Below are 27674 nucleotides of genomic sequence, written 5' to 3'. Positions count from 1 at the left end.
CCCACTTTCCCCCCTTTGTGTCCATATGTTTGTTCTCTACATCTCTGTTTCTATTTCTGCCTTGCAGACCAGTTCATCTGTACCATTTTTCTAGATTCCACATATATGCATTAATATATGATATTTGTTTTTCTCTTTCTGACTTACTTCACTCTGTATGACAGTCTCTAAGTCCATCCACGTCTCTACAAGTGACCCAATTTTGTTCCTTTTTATGGCTGAGTAATATTCCATTGTATACACGTGCCACATCTTCTTTATCCATTTGTCTGTTGATGGGCATTTAGGTTGCTTCCATGACCTGGCTATTGTAAATAGTGCTGCAGTGAACATTGGAGTGCATGTATCTTTCTGAATTATGGTTTTTGCTGGGTTTTTATTATGTTTTTTTAGTTTTTTAAGTAACTTCCATACTGTTCTCAATAGTGGCTGTATCAGTTTACATTCCCACCAACAGTGCAAGAGGGTTCCCTTTATTCCACACCCTCTCCAGCATTTGTTCTTTGTAGATTTTCTGATAATGCCCATTCTAACCGGTATGAGGTGATACCTCATTGTAGTTTTGATTTGAATTTCTCTAATAATTAGTGATGTTGAGCAGCCTTTCATGTGCCTCTTGGCCATCTGTATGTCTTCTGTGGAGAAATGTCTCTGTAGGTCTTCTGACCATTTTTGGATTGGGTTGTTTGTTTTTTTAATATTGAGCTGCATGAGCTGTTTATATATTTTGGAGATTAATCCTTTGTCCGTTGATTCGTTTGCAAATATTTTCTCCCATTCTGAGGGTTGTCTTTTCATCTTGTTTATAGTTTCCTTTGCTGTGCAAAAGCTTTTAAGTTTCATTAGGTCCCATTTGTTTATTTTTGTTTTTATCTCCATTACTCTAGGAGGTGGGTCAAAAAAGATATTGCTGTGATTTGTATCAAAGAGTGTTCTTCCTATGTTTTCCTCTAAGACTTTTATAGTGTCCGGTCTTACATTTAGATCTCTAATCCATTTTGAGTTTATTTTTGTGTATGGTGTTAGGGGTGTTTGTTTTACATGTAGCTGCCTAGTCTTCCCAGCACCACTTATTGAAGAGACTGTCTTCTCCATTGCATATCCTTGCCTCCTTTGTCATAGATTAGTTGACCATATAGGTGCATGGATTTCTCTCTGGGCTTTTTATCCTGTTCCATTGATCTGTATTTCTGTTTTTGTGCCAGTATAGTATTTTCTTGATTACTGTAGCTTTGTACTATAGTCTGAAGTCAGGGAGTCTGATTCCTCCAGCTCTGTTTTTTTCTCTCAAGATTTCTTTGGCTATTTGGGATCTTTTTTGTCTCCATACAAATTTTAAGATTTTTCTTCTACTTCTGTAAAAAATGCCATTGGTAATTTGATAGGGATTGCATTGAATCTGTAGGTTGCTTTGGGTAGTATAGTCATTTTCACAATATTGATTCTTCCAATCCACAAACATGCTATATCTCTCAATCTGTTTGTGTCATCTTTGATTTCTTTGATCAGTGACTTATACTTTCCTGAGTATAGGTCTTTTACCTCCTTAGGTCGGTTTATTCCTAGGTATTTTATCCTTTTTGTTGCAATGGTGAATGGGATTGTTTCCTTAATTTCTCGTTCTAATCTTTCATTGTTAGTGTATAGGAATCCAAAAGATTTCTGTGCATTAATTTTGTATCCTGAAACTTTACCAAATTCATTGATTAGCTCTAATAGTTTTCTGGTGGCATCTTTAGGATTATCTATGTATAGTATCATGTCATCTGCAAACAGTGACCGTTTTACTTCTTCTTTTCCAATTTGTTTTCTTTCTTTCTTTCTTTATCTTCTCTGATTGCCTTGGCTAGGACTTCCAAAACTATGTTGAATTAGAGTGGCGAGAGTGGATATCCTTGTCCTGTTCCTGATCTTAGAGGAAATGGTTTCAGTTTTTCACCATTGAGAATGATGTTTGCTGTGGTTTGTCATATATGGCCTTTATTATGATGAGGTAGGTTCCCTCTGTGCCCACTTTCTGGAGAGTTTTTATCCTAAATGGGTGTTGAATTTTGTCAAAAGCTTTTTCTGCATCTATTGAGATGATCGTATGGTTTTTATTCTTCAGTTTGTTAATATGGTGTTATCACATTGATTGATTTGCATATATTGAAGAATCCTTGCATCCCTGGGTTAAATCCCACTTGATCATGGTGTATGATCCTTTTAATGTGTTGTTGGATTCTGTTTGCTAGTATTTTGTTGAGGATTATTGCATCTACATTCATCAGTGATATTGGTCTGTAATTTTCCTTTTTTGTAGTATCTTTGTCTGGTTTTGGTATCAGGGTGATGGTGGCCTCATAGAATGAGTTTGGGAGTGTTCCATCCTCCACACTTTATTGGAAGAGTTTGAGAAGGATGGATGTTAGCTCTTCTCTATGTTTGATAGAATTCACCTGTGAAGCCATCTGGTCCTGGACTTTTGTTTGTTGGAAGATTTTTAATCACAGTTTCAATTTCATTACTTGTGATTGGTCTGCTCACAGTTTCTATTTCTTCCTGGTTCAGTCTTGGAAGGTTATACCTTTCTAAGAACTTGTCCGTTTCTTCCAGCTTGTCCATTTTATTGGCACAGAATTGCTTGTAGTAGCCTCTTATGATGCTTTGTATTCCTGCAGTGTCCATTGTAACTTCTCCTCTTTCATTTCTAATTTTATTGATTTGAGTCCTCTCCCTCTTTTTCTTGATGAGTCTGGCTAATGGTTTATCAATTTTGTTTATCTTCTCAAACAACCAGCTTTTAGTTTTATTGATCTTTGCTATTGTTTTCTTTCTTTCTATTTCATTTATTTCTGCTCTGATCTTTATGATTTCTTTCCTTCTTCTAATTTTGGGTTTTGTTTGTTCTTCATCTAGTTGCTTTAGGTGTAAGCTTAGGGTTTTTTTTGAGATTTTTCTTGTTTCTTGAGGTAGGATTGTATTACTATAAACTTCCCTCTTAGAAATGCTTTTTTTTGCATCCCATAGGTTTTGGATTGTCATGTTTTTGTTGTCATTTGTCTCTAGGTATTTTTTTGATTTCCTCCTTGATTTCTTCAGTGATCTCTTGGTTATTTAGTAACGTATTGTTTAACCTCCATGTGTTTGTGTTTTTTACGTTTTCTTCCCTGTAATTGATTTCTAATCTCATAGTGTTGTGGTTGGAAAAGATGCTTGATATGATTTCAATTTTCTTAAATTTACCAAGGCTTGATTTGTTACCCAAGATGTGATCTATCCTGGAGAATGTTCTGCATGCACTTGAGAAAAAAGTGTATTCAGCCATGTTCAGGTGCAATGTCCTATAAGTATCAATTAAACCTATCTGGTCTATTGTGTCATGTAAAGCTTTTGTTTCCTTATTAAGTTTCTGTCTGGATGATCTGTCCATCAGTATAAGTGAGGTGTTAAAGTCCCCCACTATTATTGTGTTACTGTCGATTTCCTCTTTCATAGCTGTTAGCATTTGCCTTATGTATTGAAGTGCTCTTATGTTGGGTGCATATATATTTATAACTGTTATTTCTTCTTCTTGGATTGATCCCTTGATCATTATGTTAGTGTCCTTCCTTGTCTCTTGTAACATTCTTTATTTTAAAGCCTATTTTATCTGATATAAGTATTGCTATTCCAGCTTTCATTTGATTTCCATTTGCATGGAATATCTTTTTCATCCCCTCACTTTCAGTCTGTATGTGTCCCTAGGTCTGAAGTGGGTCTGTTGTAGACAGCATTTACATGTGTCTTGTTTTTGTATCCATTCAGCGAACCTGAGTTTTTGTTTGGAGCGTTTAATCCATTCACATTTAAGGTCATTATTGATAAATATGTTCCTATTACCATTTTCTTAATTGTTTTGTGTTTGTTTCTGTAGGTTCTTTTCTTCTCTTGTGTTGCGCACTTAGAGAATTTCCTTTAGCATTTTTTGTTGAGCTGGTTTGGTGATGCTGAATTTCTTAGATTTTGCATGTCTGTAAAGCTTTTGCTTACTCTGAATGAGTTCCTTGCCAGGTGGAGTAATCTTTGTTGTAGTTTCTTCCCTTTCATCACTTTAAATATATCGTGCCACTCCCTTCTGGCTTGTAGAGTTACTGCTGTGAAATCAGCTGTTAACCTTATAGGAGTTCCCTTGTATGTTATTTGGCATTTTTCTCTTGTTGCTTTTAATAATTTTTCTTTGTCTTTAATTTTTGTCAATTTGATTAGTATGTGTCTTGGCATGTTTCTCCTTGGGTTTATCCTGCCTGAGACTCTGTGCGTTTCCTGGATTTGGGTGGCTATTTCCTTTCCCATGTTAGGGAAGTTTTTGACTATAATCTCTTCAAATATTTTCTTGGGTTCTTTCCCTCTCTCTTCTCCTTCTGAGACCCCTGTAATGCGAATGTTTTTGTGTTTAATGTTGTCCCAGAGGTCTCTCAGGCTGTCTTCATTTCTTTTCATTCTTTTTTCTTTATTCTGTTCCATGGCAGTGAATCCCACCATTCTGTCTTCCAAGTCATTTATCTATTCTTCTGCCTCAGTTATTCTGCTATTGATTCCTTCTAGTGTATTTTTCATTTCAGTTATTGTATTGTTCATCTCTGTTTGTTCTTTAATTCTTCTAGGTGTTCTTTAATTCTTCTACGTTTTTGTTAAACATTTCTTGCATCTTCTCGATCTTTCCCTTCATTCTTTTTCTGAGGTCCTGGATCATCTTCACTATCATTATTCTGAATTCTTTTTCTGAAGGTTGCCTATCTCCACTTCATTTAGTTGTTTTTCTGGGGTTTTATCTTGTTCCTTCATCTGGTACATAGTCCTCTGCCTTTTCATTTTGTCTGTCTTTCTGTGAATGTAGTTTTCGTTCCACAGGCTGCAGGATTGTAGTTCTCTTTGTTTCTGCTGTCTGCCCTCTGGTGGATGAGGCTATCTAAGTGGCTTGTGCAAGCTTCCTGATGGGAGGGACTGGTGTTGGGTAGAGCTGGGTGTTGCTCTGGTGGGCAGAGTTCACTAAAACTTTAATCTGCTTGTCTGCTGATGGGTGGGGCTGGGTTCCCTCCCTGTTGGTTGTTTGGCCTGAGGTGACCCAGGACTGGAGCCTACAGGCTCTTTGGTGGGGCTAATGGCGGACTCTGGGAGGGCTTACGCCAAGGAGTACCTCCCAGAACTTCTGCTGCCAGTGCCCTTGTCCCCACAGTGAGCCACAGCCACCCCCTGCTGCCTCTGCAGGAGACCCTCCAACACTAGCAGGTAGGTCTGGCTCAGTCTCCTATGAGGTCACTGCTCTTTCCCCCTGCGTCCTGATGTGCACACTACTTTGTGTGTACCCTCCAAGAGTGGAGTCTCTGTTTCCCCTGGTCCTGTAGAAGTCCTGCAGCCAAATCCCGATAGCCTTCAAAGTCTGGTTGTCTGAAAATTCCTCCTCCTGTTGCTGGACCCCCCCAGTTGGGAAGCCTGACGTGGGGCTCCGAAGCTTCACTCCAGTGGGTGGAGTTCTGTGGTATAAGTGTTCTCCCATCTGTGAGTCACCCACCCAGCAGTTATGGGACTTGATTTTACTGTGATTGCGCCCCTCCTACTGTCTCATTGCAGCTTCTCCTTTGTCTTTGGAGGTGGGGTACCTTTTTTGGTGAGTTCCAGTGTCTTCCTGTTGATGTTTGTTCAGCAGTTAGTTGTGATTCCAGTGCTCTTGCAATAGGGAGTGTGCGCACGTCCTTCTACTCCACCATCTTGAACCAATCTCTCCAGAAGCTGCAGACTTTTTAATGCCTAGGTTTCAGGACTCGCATAATGTCACTCCCTCACATTCTTTTGGTCAAAGCAAGTCACAACCAAGTCTCTTGGTATGAGGAACCAGAACCCACCTTTTGACAGGAGGAACTGTAAAAGGCTGTGGCTGTGATTTATAATCCCCCACAAACCTCAAAGTTAAAGGAAGTCATATCTAAAATTGTGTTTGTACTCTACTGTAGATCTAGCTTTCATATCAATTCCATTAGATTTATTTATATTTAAAGCATTGGTTTGTCCTTCAAGTGCTGTCTGTACTTTCTAGTCCAGAATATTGACCAAGGATTAGCATAGTTTTGAATACTATCAAGATTTCTTAAACACCATTTGAAAACCATTAATGGCAAATTTATATTATCATTCTGAAATAATGCTTTCATTTGGCAGATTTTGTTTGCTTTCTTTGAATTTTCAGTTGAGATTCCAAGGATTCCATTTGTGATTAGTTTTTTCTAAATGGTATTATGGCCTGCCACATTAATCTAGATTGTTGTCAGGTATCTTCATCAACAGGATTTAATAAGTAATGTTCTTTTTACTCTCAATGACAAAATTTTGGCTCCCTGTCCACCAATGCCAAATAAAAAATATGGAGACAGAGTTTGGAGGAAGTAGAAAAGAGTAGCTTTATTCCTTTTGCCAGGCAAAGGGGGTAACACAGCAGGGTAGCACCTCAAGAGCTGTGCCCCTTCCCTGGGTAATAGGGGAAGTTTGTATAGCCTGGGGCTTGTGGTCTAGGGTAGGTGATAAGGCTCAAAGTAATGAAGGTCTTGCATTTCTTTTCTTCTGCAAATTCTTGGCCAAAGCTGGCATCAGGAGGCTCAGCAACTGGGTCTGGTGACAGTGATTATTGGCCCGTGACCTTCTTTCTGCAATGAAGAGTGCTACAAGGGAATGTAGGGGGAGAGGAAGTGCCAGGTGCAAAGGGTAATTTGTATGGAGTCAGAGTAATCAGCTTTGTGAAGGACAAGTCTAGCTACAAGTGTTTGTTAGTAGTAACAGCTAAAGAATAATCAAGATTGCTTAACTCTTTCAGTCCTGTTTATGTTGTTTCCCCAGCCTATTCATTGTTTCCTTATTTTCCTTGTTTATCAGAAAACAAAAGTCTCATTTCTATTTTTGCTGCAACACTCTCATAATTGTTTAGTACCATCTCGTAGTCAAAATGTTTTCACCAAAAAAGATATTCAAGCATTAAGAAATAGAGCTTAATTTTTAAAGTTCTTTTATGCTTTAATCACTTCATGTTTGAGACTTAATTTAACTGACCATATATTAGAACTTTGTTTTGTTTTTTTTCTAGATCAAAAACTTACAAAATTCCAAATCCATACTATTATACTATACCATTACTTTGCATACTATTACTTTTTGTAACTTCTATATTATTTGTACTATATTGCTTTATAGCTGTTACTTGACTACTACTATATTATTACTTTAATGTAACATCACCCACTATCATCTAAACTTTTATATATACTATATTACAGGTATGCATTAAAACCAATGAAGTTTAGTTACTGGAAACATAAGAGAACCTTTTTATTAGCACAGTCTTGCTTATTACCTCACGTCACGTTATAAATATGGTACAGCAGTGGGAGAGGGTCATAGTGTTATACCACAACAGGATAAAATCAAAGCTTGATTTGAGACAGTGGCCTATAAAAGAAATGTCCTTGAATTGAAAATGCACATCAATAATGTTTCTTTTGAAAGCATCGATCAATATGTCCATTTAGGTTTGAATATTTTTCCCCATGTGGTCCATTTTTTTCAGTCTACTTCGAATTACCACGCAAGGAGATTTGGTGTTCGTGCAGCCATGCCAGGATTCATTGCAAAAAGACTCTGCCCACAACTTATTATAGTGCCCCCAAACTTTGACAAATACCGAGCTGTGAGTAGAGAGGTAAGTCTGATGTCTCACCCCTACTTATAGCCTTCTGATGATTTCCTATCATCTACAGAGTCAAGTCCAAATACTGTAGCATATCAGAATTTAGCCTTAGCTTATCCCTTAGCTTATCCCTTCAAGTCTCCCTTCTACCACTTCCTCAGCTTATATGTCAAATACTGAGCTGCATATGTGTCCAGAATACACTCTTCTATTTCCCAGTTCTTTGCTTTTCCATGTGTTTTTCTGTCTGCATAGAAAACTCTTATCTCCCCAGAAAACTCTGAATTGCCCTATTTATAACCTAAATTAACTTTAGCTATTTTTCTGTTAATGTGCAATGTACATTTTCTTCTAGAATCACCTTATATTTATAATCTACAGAATTAATTCCAAGTCATTAATTCCAAGCTCTTTTCTGAATAAACTTTTTATCAATGTTTTTAAACAGTAACAAAATTAACTTATTTTGATTAGCTGCTCTCCTTGCCCCATAATCTAGGGAAGGTGCTTATGAGCATTTAATATCCAGAAGGCTGTAATCAAAGAAAAAGGGGAATAATCTATTGCTTTGAAAAGATTCTCTGAAAAATAAAGATTTGATTATTCACTAAAATTGCCTAAACTGTCATATATGAAAAACTGCCCTTTTCTCTAATTGTGGTAACAACTGGACTATCATGACACTGCTAAAACTTCAGTCATAAATTGAAATTTTAGTATATGACCTCAAACATTTTTATACTGTGGCAAAATGCAGTATGTTAAAGCCTACTCTCTGAATTGAAACACTTAAAAACTCTGGCCATTATTACCATTTAGTCTCGTAAATTGTCTTTAGATTCACTCTTCTTATTTGTATTCCACCTCATTTCCCCTAGCAGTGAAACCTCCCCCAAATCAAAATGATGCTCCACCCCCAGTTTTTTTAAAGTTTTTAAAAATTCTTTCAAAAACAGCCTGTGGAAGCAAGTGCTTTTGTGCCTACATCTGCAGAGGTGGTGGGGAACGGGAAGCAGGTTCACACAGGTTACTGCTTATCTGTTTTACTGTATTTTTAAGTAGAGATAAAATGCCAACCATAAATATTATAAGCTTTTAATAAGTTTGAAAATCCTTCAAAGACTTTGCAAGAATTTTTTTAACTTCTGCTTTAACTCAGTAAAACTTCTGACAGTATGACAATGAGAACTAAATTGTTTTTAGTTCTCTCTAGTTATTTACATAAGATGGAGAAATCTTTCTTCAAATTCAATCAGGATCTAGCTAGTTTATTTGCAGATGACAAATGGATTCTTATCTGTAAATGAACTACAGTGCAAATTCACTGATTATAAATACATTAATATTTATGGCTTGGTTTAAACGTTTAAGAAAAAACCATATTTGTTTTATACAAAAAGAATGGAATAGCTTTAACTGCTCTCCAAGCCTAAATGCTTGATTTTTACTGGAGTCTGTCTATTTTTGTTCTTAAAGCAGTATCCTATGTAAAGGAAGTTAGTGAGTATTCATTGTCTCCAGAGAGTACTTCTCATTCAGAATAATCTTAGTTGGCTGCCAACTACAGACCTTCCAGAGTTTCATTTTCACTAGAAAGATTCCATTTGAGCACATTGTAGAATTGGTTTCTTCTACAAGAACAAAGCTAATTAAGGTACTCTCTGAGTAAAGCTTGGCCAAGTTTTATGTCACCATTTTCTAAAATTACCTTTGACTCAGCTGTTCATAATTATATTAAGCTAAAATGCTTTCTTTTTATAAAATGTCAAAAAAAGTTTTCTCATGGTACAGCAGACAGCTTTTAAACACTAGGTGAAACATAACATAATTCAGCAAGTATGTTTTTCCAATATACATATTATTTTGGCAACCAGTTCCTCTAACTTCAGCTAATACTTCAGTGGTTAAAAAAAAATCATACTTTCATATAATAAAACTATCTTATATAAAAGGCATTTCTGGAATCATGCAGAGATTCTGATCTCTTTACATATTTCTTTTATCCCAAGATGCAACTCCAGACTTTTCCCCATCATTTAATATAGACACAGGCTTACACTACAGATTTTGTCATCTTTTCCATTCTAAATCCTGATTTTTGTTTTCTGAATGAATACATGCATTAATGTGTGTACTGAGTGGAGTTTTATGGACATATTATAATTAATTGGAGTAGAACTACTTTCTAAAGCAACATAATACCTTCATGTAAGATTATTCCTTTTTAAAATGAACAAAAATGGGCCTTTCTCACTTTCTGAAATGACCCACATTCTGTCTGTGGAGTGTGTTTCTCCCAAGGCCGCTCTCGCCTTTTGAAATGGCCCACACTCTGTCTGTGGAGTGTGTCTCTCTCTAAACAAGTCCACTTCGGGACTTCCCTAGTGGCGCAGTAGTTAAGAATCTGCCTGCCAGTGCAGGGGACATGGTTTCAATCCCTGGTCTGGGAAGATCCCACATGCTGCGGAGCAACTAAGCCCATGAGCCACAACTACTGAGCCTGTGCTCTAGAGCCCACGAGCCACAACTACTGAGCCCATGCGCCACAGCTACTGAAGCCTGCAAGCCTAGAGCCCGTGCTCCGCAACAAGAGAAGCCACTGCAATGAGAAGCCTGCACACCACAATGAAGAGTAGCCCCCACTTGCCACAACTGGAGAAAGCCCGCACCCAGCAATGAAGACCCAACGCAGTCCAGAAATAAATAAATAAGTAAATAAAATTTAAAAATAACTAACTAAATAAATCCACTTCTTACCTAAAAAAAAGGACAAAAACAATTGTAAAAAGTAAAGGAGAGCAGGATCCTATTGTTCCCACTTCTGCTTTTGACTTGCCACCTAAAATTATGTTGCTTAACCATTTTTTATGGGCCTATCAGAATGATGTTGTTGTTTATTTGAATCACTTATTATATATAGATATAGGTGGCTAAATAGAGATTATATCAAATGAAGCTATTTCATGGTCTTCTGCCTTTGTAATCTATTTTAATACAAAAGAGAATTTGGACAAACTTGCCCTAGCAGTAAATTATTTATTCTCTAAATCCATGAGCTATTGATTATAGAATCCTTACTATAGTTGCAAAGTAAGAATATTAATGTTTCTTATCAGCTGTATGTGGCAAGTTTTGCTTTGGCAGCAAAATTAAACCATTTTGTTCCTTTCGAAGGTTAAGGAAATACTTGCTGATTATGATCCCAATTTTATGGCCACGAGTCTTGATGAAGCCTATGTGAATATAACAAAGCATTTAGAGGAAAGACAAAATTGGCCTGAGGACAAAAGGAAGTATTTCATCAAAACAGGGAACTCTCTAGAAAATGGTAAGCAATTTATTAGAATGTTCACACTAAGAAAAAAAACAAACAAAAAATCCTTTGAATTAACCAATTAACTCATTAGGATGCATAGGGGCAGGAATAAATATAGCTTTATTATGAAAAAGTATTAAAAATGAAAAATCAGGGAATTCCCTGGTGGTCCAGTGGTTAGGACTCCACACTTTCCACTGCAGGCGGCACGGATTTGATCCCTGGTTGGGGAATTAAGATCCCACAAGCTGCACGGCACAACCAAGTGGGGTTTCTGAGATAAATGTGTGGAATGCCACTTTTAAACCAAATGAGATTATTAAATCTCTAGACTTTAAGAGTGTGCAGAGTCCTTAAACAAAGTAACTTCATAGCAGTTTTTTCCGTAAGATATAATTAACCAGGGGTTGGATTGCCTTGAATCTGAGGAGGTTCTTTGTTTATGGTGGCCTTTTTATGCAGCTGATAATAGAAAATAGATTCTTTTTTAATTAGCCTCGAACATATCAAAACATTGGATGGGTTTTTTTTTTATTTCCCAAATTTTCTATAATCTATTTATACAGTGATTACTGTTCTTAACCTTGCCGAAATTAATGACTCCCCAACTCCCTTCTTGGCCTTAGATCTTATTTTGATTCTTTTTATATATAATGAAACAAGTTTTATGACCCCAAGGTTTTTTTCAAATGAGCCCCTTATTACCTACCCAAAACAATGCCAAAAATCATGCAGATAATACACATACTGCTTTCAGTCCTCTGTCAGAGGTGTGATTACTTCAAATGCCAGCACTGCCCTGGACCCCTGAGCAAAGTTCACCTGGATGAAAAGGTAGAAATAGAGGGTTTGCTCAAAACCCATAGCCATGTTTCATGTGTACAACTCATTAACTGCTTCAGAGGGGACAGGCTGTGGTGGGGAAGCTCTTTGTAACTTTCCCTGAAGCAAAAATGGTGGATCCTCAATGCCATAAGTTTCTAACTTTACCATTGTTTGGGGCTCACATCTTTGGAGCAAATTTAGTATGGACATCGAATCATAATTTTATTACCTTACTTAGAGCTCTAATGGGGTAGGTCTTTCTCTTTAAGAGAAACATTAAACAATAAACAAACATAATTTCTGGACACAGAGGCTTGGAGCAAAAGCTTTTTTGCTCTTAATATAACTTTATTGTTTGAGGAAGTGACACACAAAGTCTAATGTCACTTTGCTTAAAATCTTACTTTGTTAGTTCCTTACTTTTCACAGGAGAAAGGAGGGGAGCCATTAAATAGTTATGTCAAAGCATCCCCTGAGGGTCACCTATAATAACTACTTTCACAATATGTTATAAAAAAATTATGTTGGGACTAAGGTAAATGTTTTCATTCTCTACTACTGTTCTTTTCATTTACTATATGTCCACACTCATTATGAGGATGTGAATTTTTAATATCTGTTGCTTTTAACATATTTATTTATGTACTTGCCTCTTCATGTATTTCATATTCTTAAGCAATTTAAATAGTTTAACTTTTTTTTTTCATATATAAGTCCCTGTGGGCTGGACTTTCAGGCATGTCTGATTTCACATTATGCCCAGAGAAGCTGTCAACAGTGAGTTGGAGTCGTGGCAGGTGGTTGATATACCTTCCTCTAAAGTCCAAGGGATTTTTCTGCTGTTTGCCCCTTTTCTAAAAGGCGCAGTCTGTAAAGAAATAAAATAATAATTATTATTATTTTATGTTTATTCTCTCATAAATCTAGATGGTGCCAGGCAATGTAAAAAACTAAAATACTGTACTGTATACTTTTTAGCACTTGCCATCCAGATGGGATCTTAATCCTACTGTTTCAAATTATAAGAAACCTAACTTTTATATGCTGATCACCTCAGTTATGAGGCTTATAAAGATATTTCTTTCAGAAAGCGAATAAGAAACCACTTCAGCAGTTGGTTGCATAGCCAGGCCTCACAGAGAAGTAGACAGATTGAAACGGTAACTACACCATTCAGCAGCGGCTCTAAACAATGAACCTGAAAACAGTATATGCTTTGCTTTCTACTGTAGTGTCCTACTATCAGTGACTCACCTGAGGGCAGTGTAATAGAAGCATGAGGTACAAAACATGGCCTAAGGAACTGCAGAAGGAGGTTGTGAACGTGCCTTACGTGGCCTGCAGGTTTTCCGTAGCTCTTTACCTTGACTTTCACACATCTAGTTGGGAAAAAGAGGGTCCAGGTAAATACCATTTCAGCTGTGCCTTAGTCTTAATCCCCCTGAATTGCTCTGCATTTTAAAACCAGATAATGGAAAATGAAAGGAACTAAAGTACATAAATAACAGCCGGTGTAAGTTTGAAAATAAGGCTTGTTTTGTATATGGCCTGGGAATTCAGATTTGGAAAATACCTGTCTGTAACTTAATTCATATTACATACTTAAAAATTTGAAACTTATTAAGTGTCTGTCATTTTATTTATATTATCTTTATAAAATCTTTTGAAAAGGCCAACTTCATTTTTTAAGTATATGTGTCTTGAAACTAGAAATTTAATTTTTGCATCTGTATTTACCTTAATTTGGAAAACATTTATATGTAATAAAATTATGAAATGGATGAGAAAGCTTGTTGTTAATCTTAGTTTTTATGAATTTTACACTTCAACTGATTTCTCCCCCATTAAGCCCGGAAAGTAAAGTCTTCAGTGGATTTGTTCATAAGGACATTTTTAGTATCTGTATAGATTTAAGTGTATTTCACAGTTCATTTATGAAAAATGCAACTAAAATGAAATAATAACCAGATTAGTTTTTTTACTTTACTTTTTAATATTAATATTAGTTTGCTGCCTTTTGATAATAACAAAGGCTTCTCGCTCTTAAACTTGGACCATGGTTAATCTGATTAGACCTTAAGAATTTATATATTTAAAGAAATATAACTTCCAGAAGTAATTTCTATTTATTTCAAATGTGCTCTTAGTAAAAGTGATACTTTATAAACAAACAAGTCAAAATTAAAATCAGCATTTGAAAGAAGAAAATTCAGATTATTTAACATTTGAAAAGTTCTTCCATGAATGAAAAAAATTTTTAGGCTTTTTTCCCCCCTCCAAAAGCAAAATTTATCTTTCAGGCATAATTGTTCTATGTTGCTTAACACCTTTTTCCTTATTCCTAAATTCTAATTTAAGAAGGTTCTTTTTTTCCTCTAGAGATGAGTAAAGGTAAGAAACCTTTCATCTTTTTGAGAAAAAAGTACTGTGAATCTAATTCCAATTCTGGGTTTCAATTAATTTCAGTACAAAAATTAGTGAGATTTACATAAGATATTTCGTTTTAAAATGTATACAATGGAAATGGATAATATTCCTTTTAAGAAAAACTTAGAATCAGTGTTTTCTTTGGTAAACAGTTAAAAATATAAATGCTAACATTTCTGATCTTGGTTCTTAGAAAACTAAACTAGATTCGTCTTTAGAAAGACTGTAGGGAAACCTAATTTATGAGGTATGTACTTTTAAAAATGAAGATGAATTACTGTTCCTGTTTATAATTTAGATAAACCAGGAAAGGAAGTTAATAAACTGCGTGAGCAGGAACGATCCATCTCTCCTCTACTTTTTGAAGATAGTCCTCCTGATTTGCAGTCCCCAGGAAATCCTTTCCAAGTGAACTTTGAAGAACTGAATAATCTTCAAATACTCCAAAACTCAATTGTTTTTGGAACATCAGCTGAGGAAGTGGTAAAGGAAATTCGTTTCAGAATCGAGCAAAAAACTACACTGACAGCCAGTGCAGGTACTTAAAAGGATATTGATGGTTCCAATAGTTACAATTTTCAGACTAGCTAACATAGTGTAATATTAGTAGTTTCTCACTATAAAGTGTAGAGTAACATTTTACTTAGCTGTTTTTTTATTAACTTCTGACAATACACCTATTCAGAATACTGTGAACCTATAGGTAAATTGGAATTAAGCACAAAAGCCCATGTGTCCAAAGCAAAAACTTATCATAAAGCTCATGTAGCTATCTTTTTTGAAACACAAAATATATTTTAATTGGTTTTGGACATAATACTTTGTTTTCCCTTTGAAGACTTACAGTGCAAGAGAGACCACATATGTCCACACAAAATATGGATGAGACAGGAAAAAACACCAACTAGCAACATAGCAATCTAGGATCATCTGGTGAAGGGAAAAAGAGCTTTACATATGCCAATAACTCATGAGGGTATCACTGTGTCTTAGCATAGAAACTGATATTCATGAGGACCCTAGATTATCTTAAGAAAGCCATATTATGATTGGGTTAGTCTTTTCTTCCTATGCCAAAGCATGAGAATAAGTAATAAATTTTAGAAAGATGTGTATAAAAATTGAACTATTTGATGATCATAGTTGAATATACCTATTTCAAGTTATCTTAATCATTAAGACACCTAAAAATTATAAAACACATCTCTGAAAAGGGGTAATTTGCTTTGTGAGTAGCATAAAAAGGATACACGCATTTCATTATCATTGTGTTAAATATACTGGAAACAGAATCTTTGATTTTTTTTCTTTATGTGGATAATCTATACAGAAGACCTTTTCAAAGAGTAAACATCCATCCTAAATTATATTCTCGATCTTTTCTGTAAGACAGCCCTGTATTCCTACTAAATATAGTAAGTAAACTAATAATATCACAAACTCAGAAATTACTCTTAGACTTTAAAATACCATGGAGATTTAAATATTCCTCATTTCTGCTGCCACAATAACTAATACAATTCCTTTTCCTAAAACCATAGCAAGCCCTGGGGAGACAGATAGTAATCAAATGTAATTTTTAAAGTAGCATTCCACATCATTTCAAATTTTTGCATTAAATTTTTTTTCTGTGTTGTTATCACATATTTTAAAGTCATACATATCATGTTCTTTGAGTCATCAGAGTGTTCTTCTTTTAAGGCATTGCACCAAATACAATGTTAGCGAAAGTATGCAGTGATAAGAATAAACCAAATGGACAATACCAAATTCTCCCTAATAGACAAGCTGTGATGGACTTCATCAAGGACTTACCCATTAGAAAGGTGAAATTTTATGCAAAATTTATCATCTATATATATACTTGGTGTTGTGAAAAAATACTATTTAGGATGATAGTAATCATTCTTTCAGAAACTTTTTAAAATGATAGCTAACAAGCAAGAATGATAATGGATGATTTAATTTGGACTTGAAGAAATCTTTCTGTGAAGTCCTAAAAGTGAGGTTTAGGAAGCTTGGCTGTTGAAAAGTTTGTTGAAAAGATTTAGAATTTTAATTGTTTTTGACCAGAAAAAAAAAACCCAAATACTTTACCATCTTTAAAACGGTAACATGATCCCTCAGGGATTATAGAAAGGGTATATTTTATTTTTTTTTACAGCTTCTAGATTGTTCTGCATATATATGCTTTTTAAAAAATAATAATTGTACTATACACTATTTGATGTTCTAGGGCTTGCTTTCCTGACTCAGCATAATGTATATTAGTGAATCTAAATAAACATTTTCAACGCTCAGAAGAAAGGCTATATCAAAATATATAATGTATAATGACTACTGAATAGCTTAGTATATATAAGATGTAGCTATAAAGCAGTGTTTTCCAATGTATTTTTAAGGTATGAATGGGTGTTCTGTTAGAAACGTTCTGGGGTCAAAGAACTTTGGAATGTACCACCCTTGGTGGGTCACAAGAGATATTAATTTATTGAAGATTCATTATTCTTACAATAAAAAAGTTCATTTAAAGTTTGTTTATCCTAGAAACATACTCATTGTTACAGAGAACAAACTGGTGGTTTCCAGAGGGGAGGGGGTGGGGAGTTGGGCAAAATAGGTAAAGAAGATTAAGAGGTACAAACTTGGAGTTATAAAAAAAATGGCATGGGATGTAATGTACAGTATAGAAACTATAGTCAGTAATATTATAATAACTTTGTATGGTGACCGATGATTACTAGACTTATTGTGGTGATTGATTCATAACGTATATAAATGTTGAATCACTGTGTTGTACACCTGAAACTAATATAATGTACGTCAACTATACTTCAATTTTAAAAAATTAAAAGGGAATAAAAAGTTGTTTATCCTACCATTCCTCAAGTTTATATGACCACAGAACTCTTTTTTAAATGCTTTTTTAAAATTCCATGGAATTAAAAATTTTTAATTTTCATGGAACACTAGTTTAGGAAATATAGCCAAAAAGTAACTAAAGCCATTCTCTTGTGTGACTTTCGAAACTAGGCACATTATTTATACCTTTTATTAGTTATAAAATGTATGATGAGATTATAATACCACTTCTTATCTTAATTTTAAAATGTATTAATGATAAATTGATTCTTTTCTAGGTTTCTGGAATAGGAAAAGTTACAGAGAAAATGTTGAAGGCCCTTGGAATTATTACTTGTACAGAACTCTACCAACAGAGGGCATTACTTTCTCTCCTTTTCTCTGAAACATCTTGGCATTATTTCCTTCATATTTCCCTGGGTCTAGGTTCAACACACCTGGCAAGGTATCTGTATTTATAATTATTCTGCTTTTTTTTATCATTTGCTGAAATAACAGTTTTCACCATTGAGATAGAGACTACAAGGATAACATGTTTTAAATTTCTTTTAGGCTAGCTCAATTCAGAATATAATTTTTGAATTAGAGTCAAAAGATTGGATGTGAGAGAAAAGGAAAAGAGGAATAAAAAATCACTCCTAGGTTGTTGGCTACAGCAGTTGGATAGAGGGATAAGAGGAATGATGGGTGCTTTCTTTTCTGTACCTGCCTTGTTCTTTGTTCAGAACGTAAGAATACTGGTGATCAGATTGTGGGGGTAAGAAAGATGGCTCATTCTCCAGAACTCACCCTTTAAGCAAGTAGACTTAACGATTCTTTGAAAGCCTTCATGAACTACCTGTATTTCTTCTCTTTTCCAGATTTGTAAATGATTCATTCATTCAGTACTGAGTACTTTGTGTTAGGCACTGTTCTAGGCACTGGGGATAATAGCAGTAAACAAGACCAAGTCCTGCCTTCATGGAGTTTGAAGAGTAGTGTGGGAAATAAAAAGTAACCAAATAAACAAATGGAGAAAGTAAGGCAGAGTGGGGGCATAGACATTGACTTGGGGGGTAAGAGATGGCATTGGCAGCGGTTCTCCAGAGGCAGAGACCTGAAGGGGCCAGCCATGCAAAGATCTAAGAGAAGAGGAAACGGCTAGAGGAGAGGCCCTGTGTTTCCTCCCTGCCACTCTTTCATCCAGGTCTTAAAAAGAAGGATCCCAGGGCTTCCCGGGTGGCGCAGTGTTTGAGAGTCCACCTGCTGATGCAGGGGACACGGGTTCGTGCCCCAGTCTGGGAAGATCCCACATGCCGCGGAGCGGCTGGGCCCGTGAGCCATGGCCGCTGAGCCTGCGCGTCTGGAGCCTGTGATCCGCAACGGGAGAGACCACAACAGTGAGAGGCCCGTGTACTACAAAAAAAAAAAAAGAAGGATCCCAGAGCTAGAAGGGTACACTGTTTAGGGTGGGTGAAAAGAAGGCACTAAAAACAAGAATGAAAATTAACACTGGGCACTATTTTTATGATTTTGTTATCATCTTGTTAGCCTGCCCTCAAAATAACTCTTTTATATTCATATAGTTAAACTAAAGGAAAACAAGAAGATTACTGAGGAGGCATATAAAATAAGTCTCATTAACCAATTAGACATGCTAAATCTTACAGAGATTGCAAGGCATGTGCTATTATTTTTCTCATGTCTCCATGCTCCTCATTCTTTCAAGTCCAGGTAGCTGACTTTGATCTTGAGTGGATATAATGAAAGATAAGAGAAAGACATCACAGTACTATAAATAATCCAGTATATGAAGGTGATGAGAAATAAAACTTTCTTCTTTAATCCAAAAATTATCCTCTTTTTATTCCATAGTGCTTGAAAGCAATATAGTTTTTAATATAACATAGCACATATTCACCTGTGGTAGAGATGCAGGTAATGCTTTTAAGTGAAACTCATAGGTAATTTTTAACAATATAAAATAGCAAACTTACCTTCCCTTCTATCCACATTCTCTGTTTCCCTAATTTGCTTTATTTTTTAATCTGTAGTACTTCTCCCCTTCTAACCTGTTCCATATTTACTGCTGTGTTTGTTTATTTGTCTCCCTCCACTAAGATATGTTTCTTTATAACTTTTTTTTTTTTTTTTTTTGCGGTATGCGGGCCTCTCACTGTAGTGGCCTCTCCCATTGCGGAGCACAGGCTCCGGACGCGCAGGCTCAGTGGCCATGGCTCACGGGCCCAGCCGCTCCGCAGCATGTGGGATCTTCCCAGACCGGGGCACGAACCCATGTCCCCTGCATCGGCAGGCGGACTCTCAACCACTGCGCCACCACGGAAGCCCTATAACTATTTTTTTAACATTTATTTAATTTATTTATTTGGTTGCACTGAGTCTTAGTTGTGGCAGGCGGGCTCCTTTGTTGTGGCTTGCAGGCTCCTTAGTTGTGACATGCGAACTCTTAGTTGTGGCACGCATGTGGGATCTAGTTCCCTGACCAGCGATCGAACCCAGGCCCCCTGCATTGGGAGCACAGAGTCTTAACCACTGTGCCACCATGGAGGTCCCTAAAATATAAGTTTCTTAAAGGCAGGCACTTGGTCTGTTTTCTTCATTACTGTTATCTCCAAGGCCTAGAACAGTGCTTGATTCATAATTGGTTTGTGAAATATTAGGAAAATGAATAATCTACATGTCATTTCAGCTTTTTGGTTTTAACTACTCCTACCAAAGTAGCTAGAATCCAACCAAACTAGGTGGTTCAGATTCCCAGTCATCATCCTATTGCTGTATGGCAAATTTTGACTGAGCTTCCATAGAGTGGTATAAGTGAATAATAAATAGGCTATTATTAATGTACTAGGCCAAAAACTAGATAATGGATATTAAATTATTTAAAATTTAATTATATCTTATAACTGCAAGCCATTATGCTACTACCTTCTGTTGGTTTTTATAAGTTGTGATTTTTTATATTCAGGCTTTTAATAGAAACAATTTATAATATCATCCTGTTTTCAAATTTATTCTCTTTGATAGATATAGACTTGATCCATCACACATGTAATTATATTAGCATATCTTTCTACATTCTTTGGTGATAGTTTTATTTTTAGATTAAAAAACTCACTGTGTTTCATGATGTATAACTTTTAATGTAAAACGTTGAGATCTCTAAAGGGTAACTGATGTAAAATCATCTTGGTTGATGAAAAGAAACTCAGTCTTTGAGAAAGCAAATAAAAGCTTTTTTTTTTTTTTAATTTCAAGGGATGGAGAGAGGAAAAGCATGAGTGTTGAGAGGTAATGTTTTGTTACTAATTATTCATAATTTGTATTATTTTAAACTAATTTTTAATTTTTAGTAAATTATCACTGAAATTTAAATATCTATTTGCAAACCAAGTAACAGTTTTCAGCAGCTGATACTCCTACGGTAAATATTCCAGTGCAATGCTTTATTATCTTTGCTTGCTGTGCTCTCAATGGGAAAAAATTTAACTGCAGTTATTTTTTTAAATGTTGGTTTTGTTCCTATTCAGTGAAAACCAAGCATTTTAGGATTCTAAATCTTAATTTCTAGACTTATTTATAAGAAAAATTATACTGAGTAATTATTTGGGAAATTTAAGAAATGATGATGGAAATTCTTCCTGAAGTTCTTCAAATATTGGTGAATAACCATAGGCATCAAATAGTAAGATACTGATGAACGAGAGCTTAGAGGTGATCTAGTTCAGTGGTTTACAATCTTATTTGAAGTCAAATGAAATCTTGATGGAACCTTATTGTTTTGGAAAATATGTCATTTGAAAAGTCCCTCGCTTATCTCCTCAAAAAACCAAAGTTCCACTAAGACATTTAAGAACCGCGGACCTAGTATAAGGTTGTGTTCATTTTGCACATATATTATTCATGATCAGAAAAGCTGAATGACTTTTTTTTTGTTGAAATTTATTTATTTATGTTTTATACAGCAGGTTCTTATTAGTTATCTATTTGATACATATTAGTGTATACGTGTCAATCCCAATCTCCCAGTTCATCCCACCACCTCCACCAACCCCCCTTTTCCCCCTTGGTGTCCATGTTTGTTCTCTATTTCTGCCTTGCAAACCAGTTTATCTGTACCATTTTTCTAGATTCCACATATATGTGTTTATATACGACATTTGTTTTTCTCTTTCTGACTTATTTCACTCTGTATGTCAGTCTCTAGGTCCATCCACATCTCTACAAATGACCCAATTTCATTCCTTTTTATGGCTGAGTAATATTCCATTGTATATATGTACCACATCTTCTTTATCCATTCGTTTGTGGATGGGCATTTAGGTTGCTTCCATGACTTGGCTATTGTAAATAGTGCTGCAATGAACATTGGGGTGCATTTGTCTTTTTGAATTATGGTTTTCTCTGGGTATATGCCCAGTAGTGGGATTGCTGGGTCATATAGTAATTCTATTTTTAGTTTTTTAAGGAACCTCCATATGGTTCTCCATAGTGGCTGTATCCATTTACATTCCCACCAACAGTGCAAGGGGGTTCCCTAGAAAAGATGAATGACTTTTACAAGACAACACACTCAGTAAATGACTTTGATAAAAATTGCTGTTTTAGGCTGTGATTTACATAAAAGCAATCAAATGAAAAGAGGGGGAAAAAGCATCCAAAAGTGAGATAGTATCGTCCTATTTAATGATTTTTTCCTCTATTTTGTCTTTTGTTATTGAGAACATTGCTTGCTGTACAAGAGTATTAACTAATATTAATATTTCTTAAGAAAGGGCCACCAAACCAGTAGAAAAAAGTGAACAAAGATCTAATTAGTTAACAGAAAAGACGATACAAATGGCTTTATAAACATGTGAAAATAATCTCAGTCTCCATATAATTTAAGAAATTCAGATTGAAAATTCTCTGAGATAGCATTTTTTACTAATCAAGTTGGCAAAGATGCACACTCTATTGGCAAGACTATGGGAGTGAAAAAGCTATTAAACTCTGAAGGAGGGCGTACTAGTTTCTTATTGGTGGTATAACTAATTACCACAAATTTATTCTGTTACAGTTCTGAAGGTCAGAAGTCCTAAAATTAAGGTGTCATCAGGGTTGCATTCCTTCTAGAGGCCCCAGAGGAGAATCCATTTCCTTACTAAAAGCTTCTAGAGGCTTCTTGCATTCTTTGGCTCACGGCCCCATTCTCTATCTTCAACTCTCACATTTTGTCTTTCTTTGACTCTTACCCTCCTGCCTCCTTCTTACAAGGACCCTTGAGATTACAATGGACCTACCTGGATAATTCAGGATAATCGCCCCATCTTAATTTAACCACATCTGTAAAGTTCATTTTACCATGTAAAGTACTAGATTCTGAGAGATTAGGGTTTGAACATCTTCAGGGACCATTATTTTGCCTACCACAGGGGGCAAGCAATTTGGCAGTATCTATCAAGATCACAGACACACATGTACTTTGATCCCACAGTTCTTTTTCTAGGCATACATTCCACTGGTGTAATCACATGTCATTTTACATGTATACATGGTTATGCACTGCATTTTTTTGTGTGATAGCAAAAGATTGGAAATAAGTTTCTACAAATAGAGGATTGGTTAAATGATCTTACATCTTTAAATTAGAATTTATGCTGCCATATATAAATGAAATTATTTACTTATAGGGAACTCTCACCAGGATGAATGAGAAAAGCAAAGTGGTAAATAATGTATCTAATATTCTACTGTTTATATAGGGGAAATGTTTGCTTGTTTGCTTTTATATGCATACAGTATTCTAGAGGAATAAATAATGAATAGGAAGCTGGCAATATTGGTTGCCACTAGGGAAGAGAACTGGGTAGCTGGGAGTAGTTAGAAGGGGGACTTTTCACTGAATGACTATTCAGGGTTTGCTCGGGCTTTTTTACTGGTTACCCCACTTTCTCTTTAGTGTCTTTATGTTAATATGACCTTTGAATACCCTTGTGCAGATGAAGTCACAAGTTCTACATTTAATCTTACCAGCCCTCCATTTCCGGTTGCCTATTAGATGACTTTATGTAGGTGCCACGAACCAACCCCTTAAATCTACTTGAAGATAATTCACTTACAGAAAATACACATTCAGTAATTGGAATGTTGTTCTCATTTGTACTTTCTTAAGATAATCCTCTGTAGCAGAGTCTGTATACATATGTATCCTAATGTTTTGTAAGTTTTGAGGGCATTATCCTTATATGTTGGTGACTTTAATCATCTTTTAAAAAATCTTGTAGAGAGCAAATGCACCTTTGCTAATCAGTTTAGCTATACACAATCTTCCATTATTTAAGAAGATCTTGGATGTTTTTACTTAATCATATCTTAGTTCATCTGAAAACTTTATTCTGTAATGTAGAAAATATAACTTAATGCTAGGCCATTTACATGTACTATATCATTTCTAAAATATACTGAATTGTAGTTTACTTTGTGCACCAAAATCATTCTTGCCTTTCTAGGACATTCAGTGAGATAAGTAAAGCAGAAGAACAGTACAGCTTGTGCCAAGAACTTTGCAGTGAACTTGCTCAAGATCTGCAGAAAGAAGGACTTAAGGTACTTTATTTTTATGCAGTGTTCTTAGTTTTCTAAATTTTAATAATAAAAAGCTACCTTAAACCAAGAGTTAGATTTTGCATTTAAATACAAATTGGGATGTGTCAGAAAAGAGAGTTCTTGTCTTCAATAGAGACAAATTGAATTTTGACCCTTATCTGAGGCCTATGATGAGGTCATTTTATGAGAAGCAACTTATGAGGCTGGAGTGATTCCAGTATAATTCCAGAGAGAGTACATTTGAATAAGTTCAAAATCAGAGTTATAGTGGCAGTAAAGAATAAGGGATAGGGAAGGATTTCCCTAGAACTGTGCTTGTTATAAATGCCTTTCCAATTTTCCTTTAATGTCATTGTCAGGTAGACATTGACCTTCTGGAATAGGCATTTTGTTTCAAGGCCTTAATCCAGGTTGCTTAACACATTGAGAACAAAACCTGGAAGGCTTTGAACTTTGTATTTTATAATCTTCACTCACAACAATCCATGTTTAGTATTTTTCCAACATTCTCAGAACAGAGGTAGAGTTATTACAAAGTATAATACAAAAGCAATAAAAAGTTACTACAAAGAAAGGGATATCTGATGACTATTTTCTTATAATCCTTCTCCGTTATACCTTAAATATATAGAGAGTTCTTTTTAAAATTTTTTTTAAATAAGCTTTTAATTTTAGAATCATTTCAGGTTTATGGAATAGTTACAAGGATAATATCGAGATTTCCAGTATACCCTGTTTCCCTCATTATTAACATCTTATATTATCATAGTACATTTGCAAAACTGAGAAACTGACACTAACACATTTCTGTTAACTAAATCCAGACAGTATTTTTGTTTTACCTGTTTTTTTCCATTCATGTCCTTCTTCTCTTTGTTCCAGGGTTCAGTCCAGGGAACCACACTGCATTTAGTTTTCATGTCTTCCCAGTTTCCTCTAGTCTGTGACGGTTTCTCCATATTTCCTTGTTTTTCATGACCTTGACAGTCTTGAGGGATACTAGCCAGGTATACTGCAGAATGTCTTCCAATCTGGGTTTGTCTGATGATTTTCTTATGATGAGACCAGGGTTATAGGTTTTTAGAAAGAATGCCACAGAAATGAAGTCTCCTTCTCATCACATCCCATCAAGGTATATGATAGCCACATGATATCACAGGTGAGAATAACCATCCTCACTTGGTTAAAGTTGTGTTTGCTAGGCTTCTCCACTGTGAAATTACTATTTTTCCCTTTCCATACTCTGTTCTTTGGAAGTGAGTCAATAAGCCTAACCTACTCTCACAACCTCCAGGAGGCAGCAAAATATACATAACAAAATTTACTGTTTTAACTTTCTAAGTATACATTTTAGTGGCATTAAGTACATTCAGATTGTACAACCATCAACACTTTTGATCTCCAGAACTTTTTCATTATCCCAAAGTGAAACTCTGTATCCATTAAGCAATAACTGTAAAGGAGTTCTAACACATAAATTTAACATAATATCTAGCATATAGTAGGCACACAATAAGTGTGAGCTGTCCAGAAGATCTTTTCAATGAAGTCTCTTCAGAAAGATTTTTTCCCCTATCTTTTTAGGTACTGAATTAACCTCAAAAAAGGATTCAGTAAAAAGAAAAGTAATCAATTAACTTTGCCCTTTATTTATTTAATTTTTTTTTTGTGGTACGCGGGCCTCTCACTGCCGTGGCCTCTCCCGTCGCGGAGCACAGGCTCCGGACGCGCAGACCCAGTGGCCATGGCTCACGGGCCAGCCGCTCCGCGGCATGTGGGATCCTCCCAGACCGGGGCACGAACCCGCGTCCCCTGCATCGGCAGGTGGACTCTCAACCACTGCGCCACCAGGGAAGCCCCTAACTTTGCCCTTTATATGAAAGTCTTTTATAAAAAGTCAGTTGGGGAGGGAAGTAATAATTACTGACTAAAATGGGATTTTTAGATTACTTATGGATTTCAGTTATTCTTTATGACAATTTTCATTACCATGTTTTTGTGTAATTGTAATAGTTGATATTTATTGCCATTTAATATACATCAGGCACTGTTTTAGGGTCTTTATTTAATGAATGTTGATCTTTAACATTGAATGATCTCAACCCCAAAGAATTAAAATTGTAAGTTTAGTGTTTTGCCGTTATAAGACCTGTCAGCTAGTGTGTCATTGGAGTTCTTCCTTCCTAGAAATTTCTCTTATATAGAAACTATTATATGATGCAGTTGACAAACATAGGGAAGGGAGTGTGGATACAAAAACTCTATGATCAGCCCCTAGACCATTAAAGATTGAGTCATTATTTTATAACATAAGCCAAAATTGTGTTTGTTTTTGCTGTCTTTCATTAGTGTTTTGTTTAGGCACAGAGGGTAGGGCAACAACTCCTCCTCCTCCTACAAAATCTCCACATTACCATTTTTTTTGTAAATAATAAATAAATAAATAAATAAATAAATAAATAAATAATACTTCCGTAGTCTGTGTACACAAGAGACCTTTCTGAATTTTTCTAACCTGTAAAATAACTTTTTTCTGGAAGTTAAAGAGCCATATATAATAATGTATTCTGTTTGTTACAGGGTAGAACTGTTACCATTAAGCTAAAGAATGTGAATTTTGAAGTAAAAACTCGTGCATCTACAGTTTCATCTGTTGTTTCTACTGCAGAAGAAATATTTGCTATTGCTAAAGAATTGCTAAGAACAGAAATTGATGCTGATTTTCCACATCCCTTGAGATTAAGACTTATGGGTATGACTTTTCTATACTTGTTTTTCCTTAAATCTGCTAGACTTTTCCATGGAATCAACTTGGGAAATATTCTCACCTCCATTTTATTTCTTAAACCTGTTTAGGAAGTTGTACTTATGCTACTGCCTTTTTTCTTGATTCTTAGGACCTGATGCATGTGAAGCCACAATCATTAGTTTAATTCCAGTAAGAACCAGTTAAAGTCATTCTTTTCCTTACTACTTACTGAAATTCTTGGGGTTAGATATCTTTCAAAATTTTAAACTTTTCAGATTTTAGAAAGCAAATTCAGTGCATATTGAGTATATTATATAATACTCCTTTGGGACCTGAAGCAGCACTTCATGATCAAACACATTATTATTTCTGTAGCAAAACAAAAAAATATTCACACTGAGTTGTAAAGACTCTAAATAGTCTCACACCGATCTTGTCATCAATTACCATTTGTTGCTTACAATTTTCAGAGCTTTTTGGATTTCAGAATTACAGATAAGGGATTGTGGCACTATAAAACCACATTTCTAGCCATCACGTGGTAAAAAAAGACAAACGAACCATGTTTCCAAAGTGAACGAGTGAGAGAATGTTTAGGGATAAGCACTCCAAATGCCAACTTTACTGCTAAGAATGAGTCATTAGCCATACTTTCACATATGAAAAATAGCACACGCTGAAGTATGTGCTTCAGTGAATAAAGTATGTTAAATAAAGTATGTTAACTAAAAGAGCTAAAGAGTAGATGTTAATAGCAGCTTTACTTATAATTGCCAAAACTTGGAAGCAACCAAGATGTCCTCCAGTAGTAGGTGAATGGAAATTGTGGTACATCTAGACAACAGATAATATTAATAATATTATCTGAATATGAATATAATATGAATATGAATATAATATAATATGAATAATAATATTCAGCACATAAAAGAAATGAGCTATTGGAGTAGAGGGTGGGGGAGAAGAAAAGAAATAAGCTGTCAAGCCATGAAGAGACATGGAGGAAACTTATATATTATTAACTGAAAGAAACCAATCTGAAAAAGCTACATCCTGTATGATTCCAACATATGACATTCTGGAAAAGGCAAAACTATGGAGATACTAAAAAGATCAGTGGTTGTCAGGGGTGGGGGGAGGGAGGAATAGGCAGAGCACAGAGGATTTTTAGGGCAGTGTAACTATTCTGTATGATGCTCTAATGGTGGATACATGTC

The 27674-nt window shown here is 35.5% G+C and overlaps 1 protein-coding gene across 1 annotated transcript in view; it reads left to right on the top strand.

Moving 5' to 3' along the window:
• Positions 1-27674, top strand: part of POLK (DNA polymerase kappa) — a 77542-nt gene that overhangs the window by 45669 nt on the left and 4199 nt on the right. The window contains exons 5-12 of the mRNA XM_082624122.1: positions 7574-7705; positions 10868-11021; positions 14560-14799; positions 15963-16087; positions 17402-17568; positions 20379-20411; positions 23612-23708; positions 26289-26460. Coding sequence (XP_082480248.1) covers positions 7574-7705; positions 10868-11021; positions 14560-14799; positions 15963-16087; positions 17402-17568; positions 20379-20411; positions 23612-23708; positions 26289-26460 — 1120 coding nt within the window. The remainder of the gene's footprint in view (positions 1-7573; positions 7706-10867; positions 11022-14559; positions 14800-15962; positions 16088-17401; positions 17569-20378; positions 20412-23611; positions 23709-26288; positions 26461-27674) is intronic.

Source organism: Mesoplodon mirus (assembly GCF_964341445.2).
Source record: "Mesoplodon mirus genome assembly, chromosome: 5".
Lineage (NCBI taxonomy): Eukaryota > Metazoa > Chordata > Mammalia > Artiodactyla > Ziphiidae > Mesoplodon > Mesoplodon mirus.
This window is presented reverse-complemented; position numbering and strand designations above follow the sequence as displayed.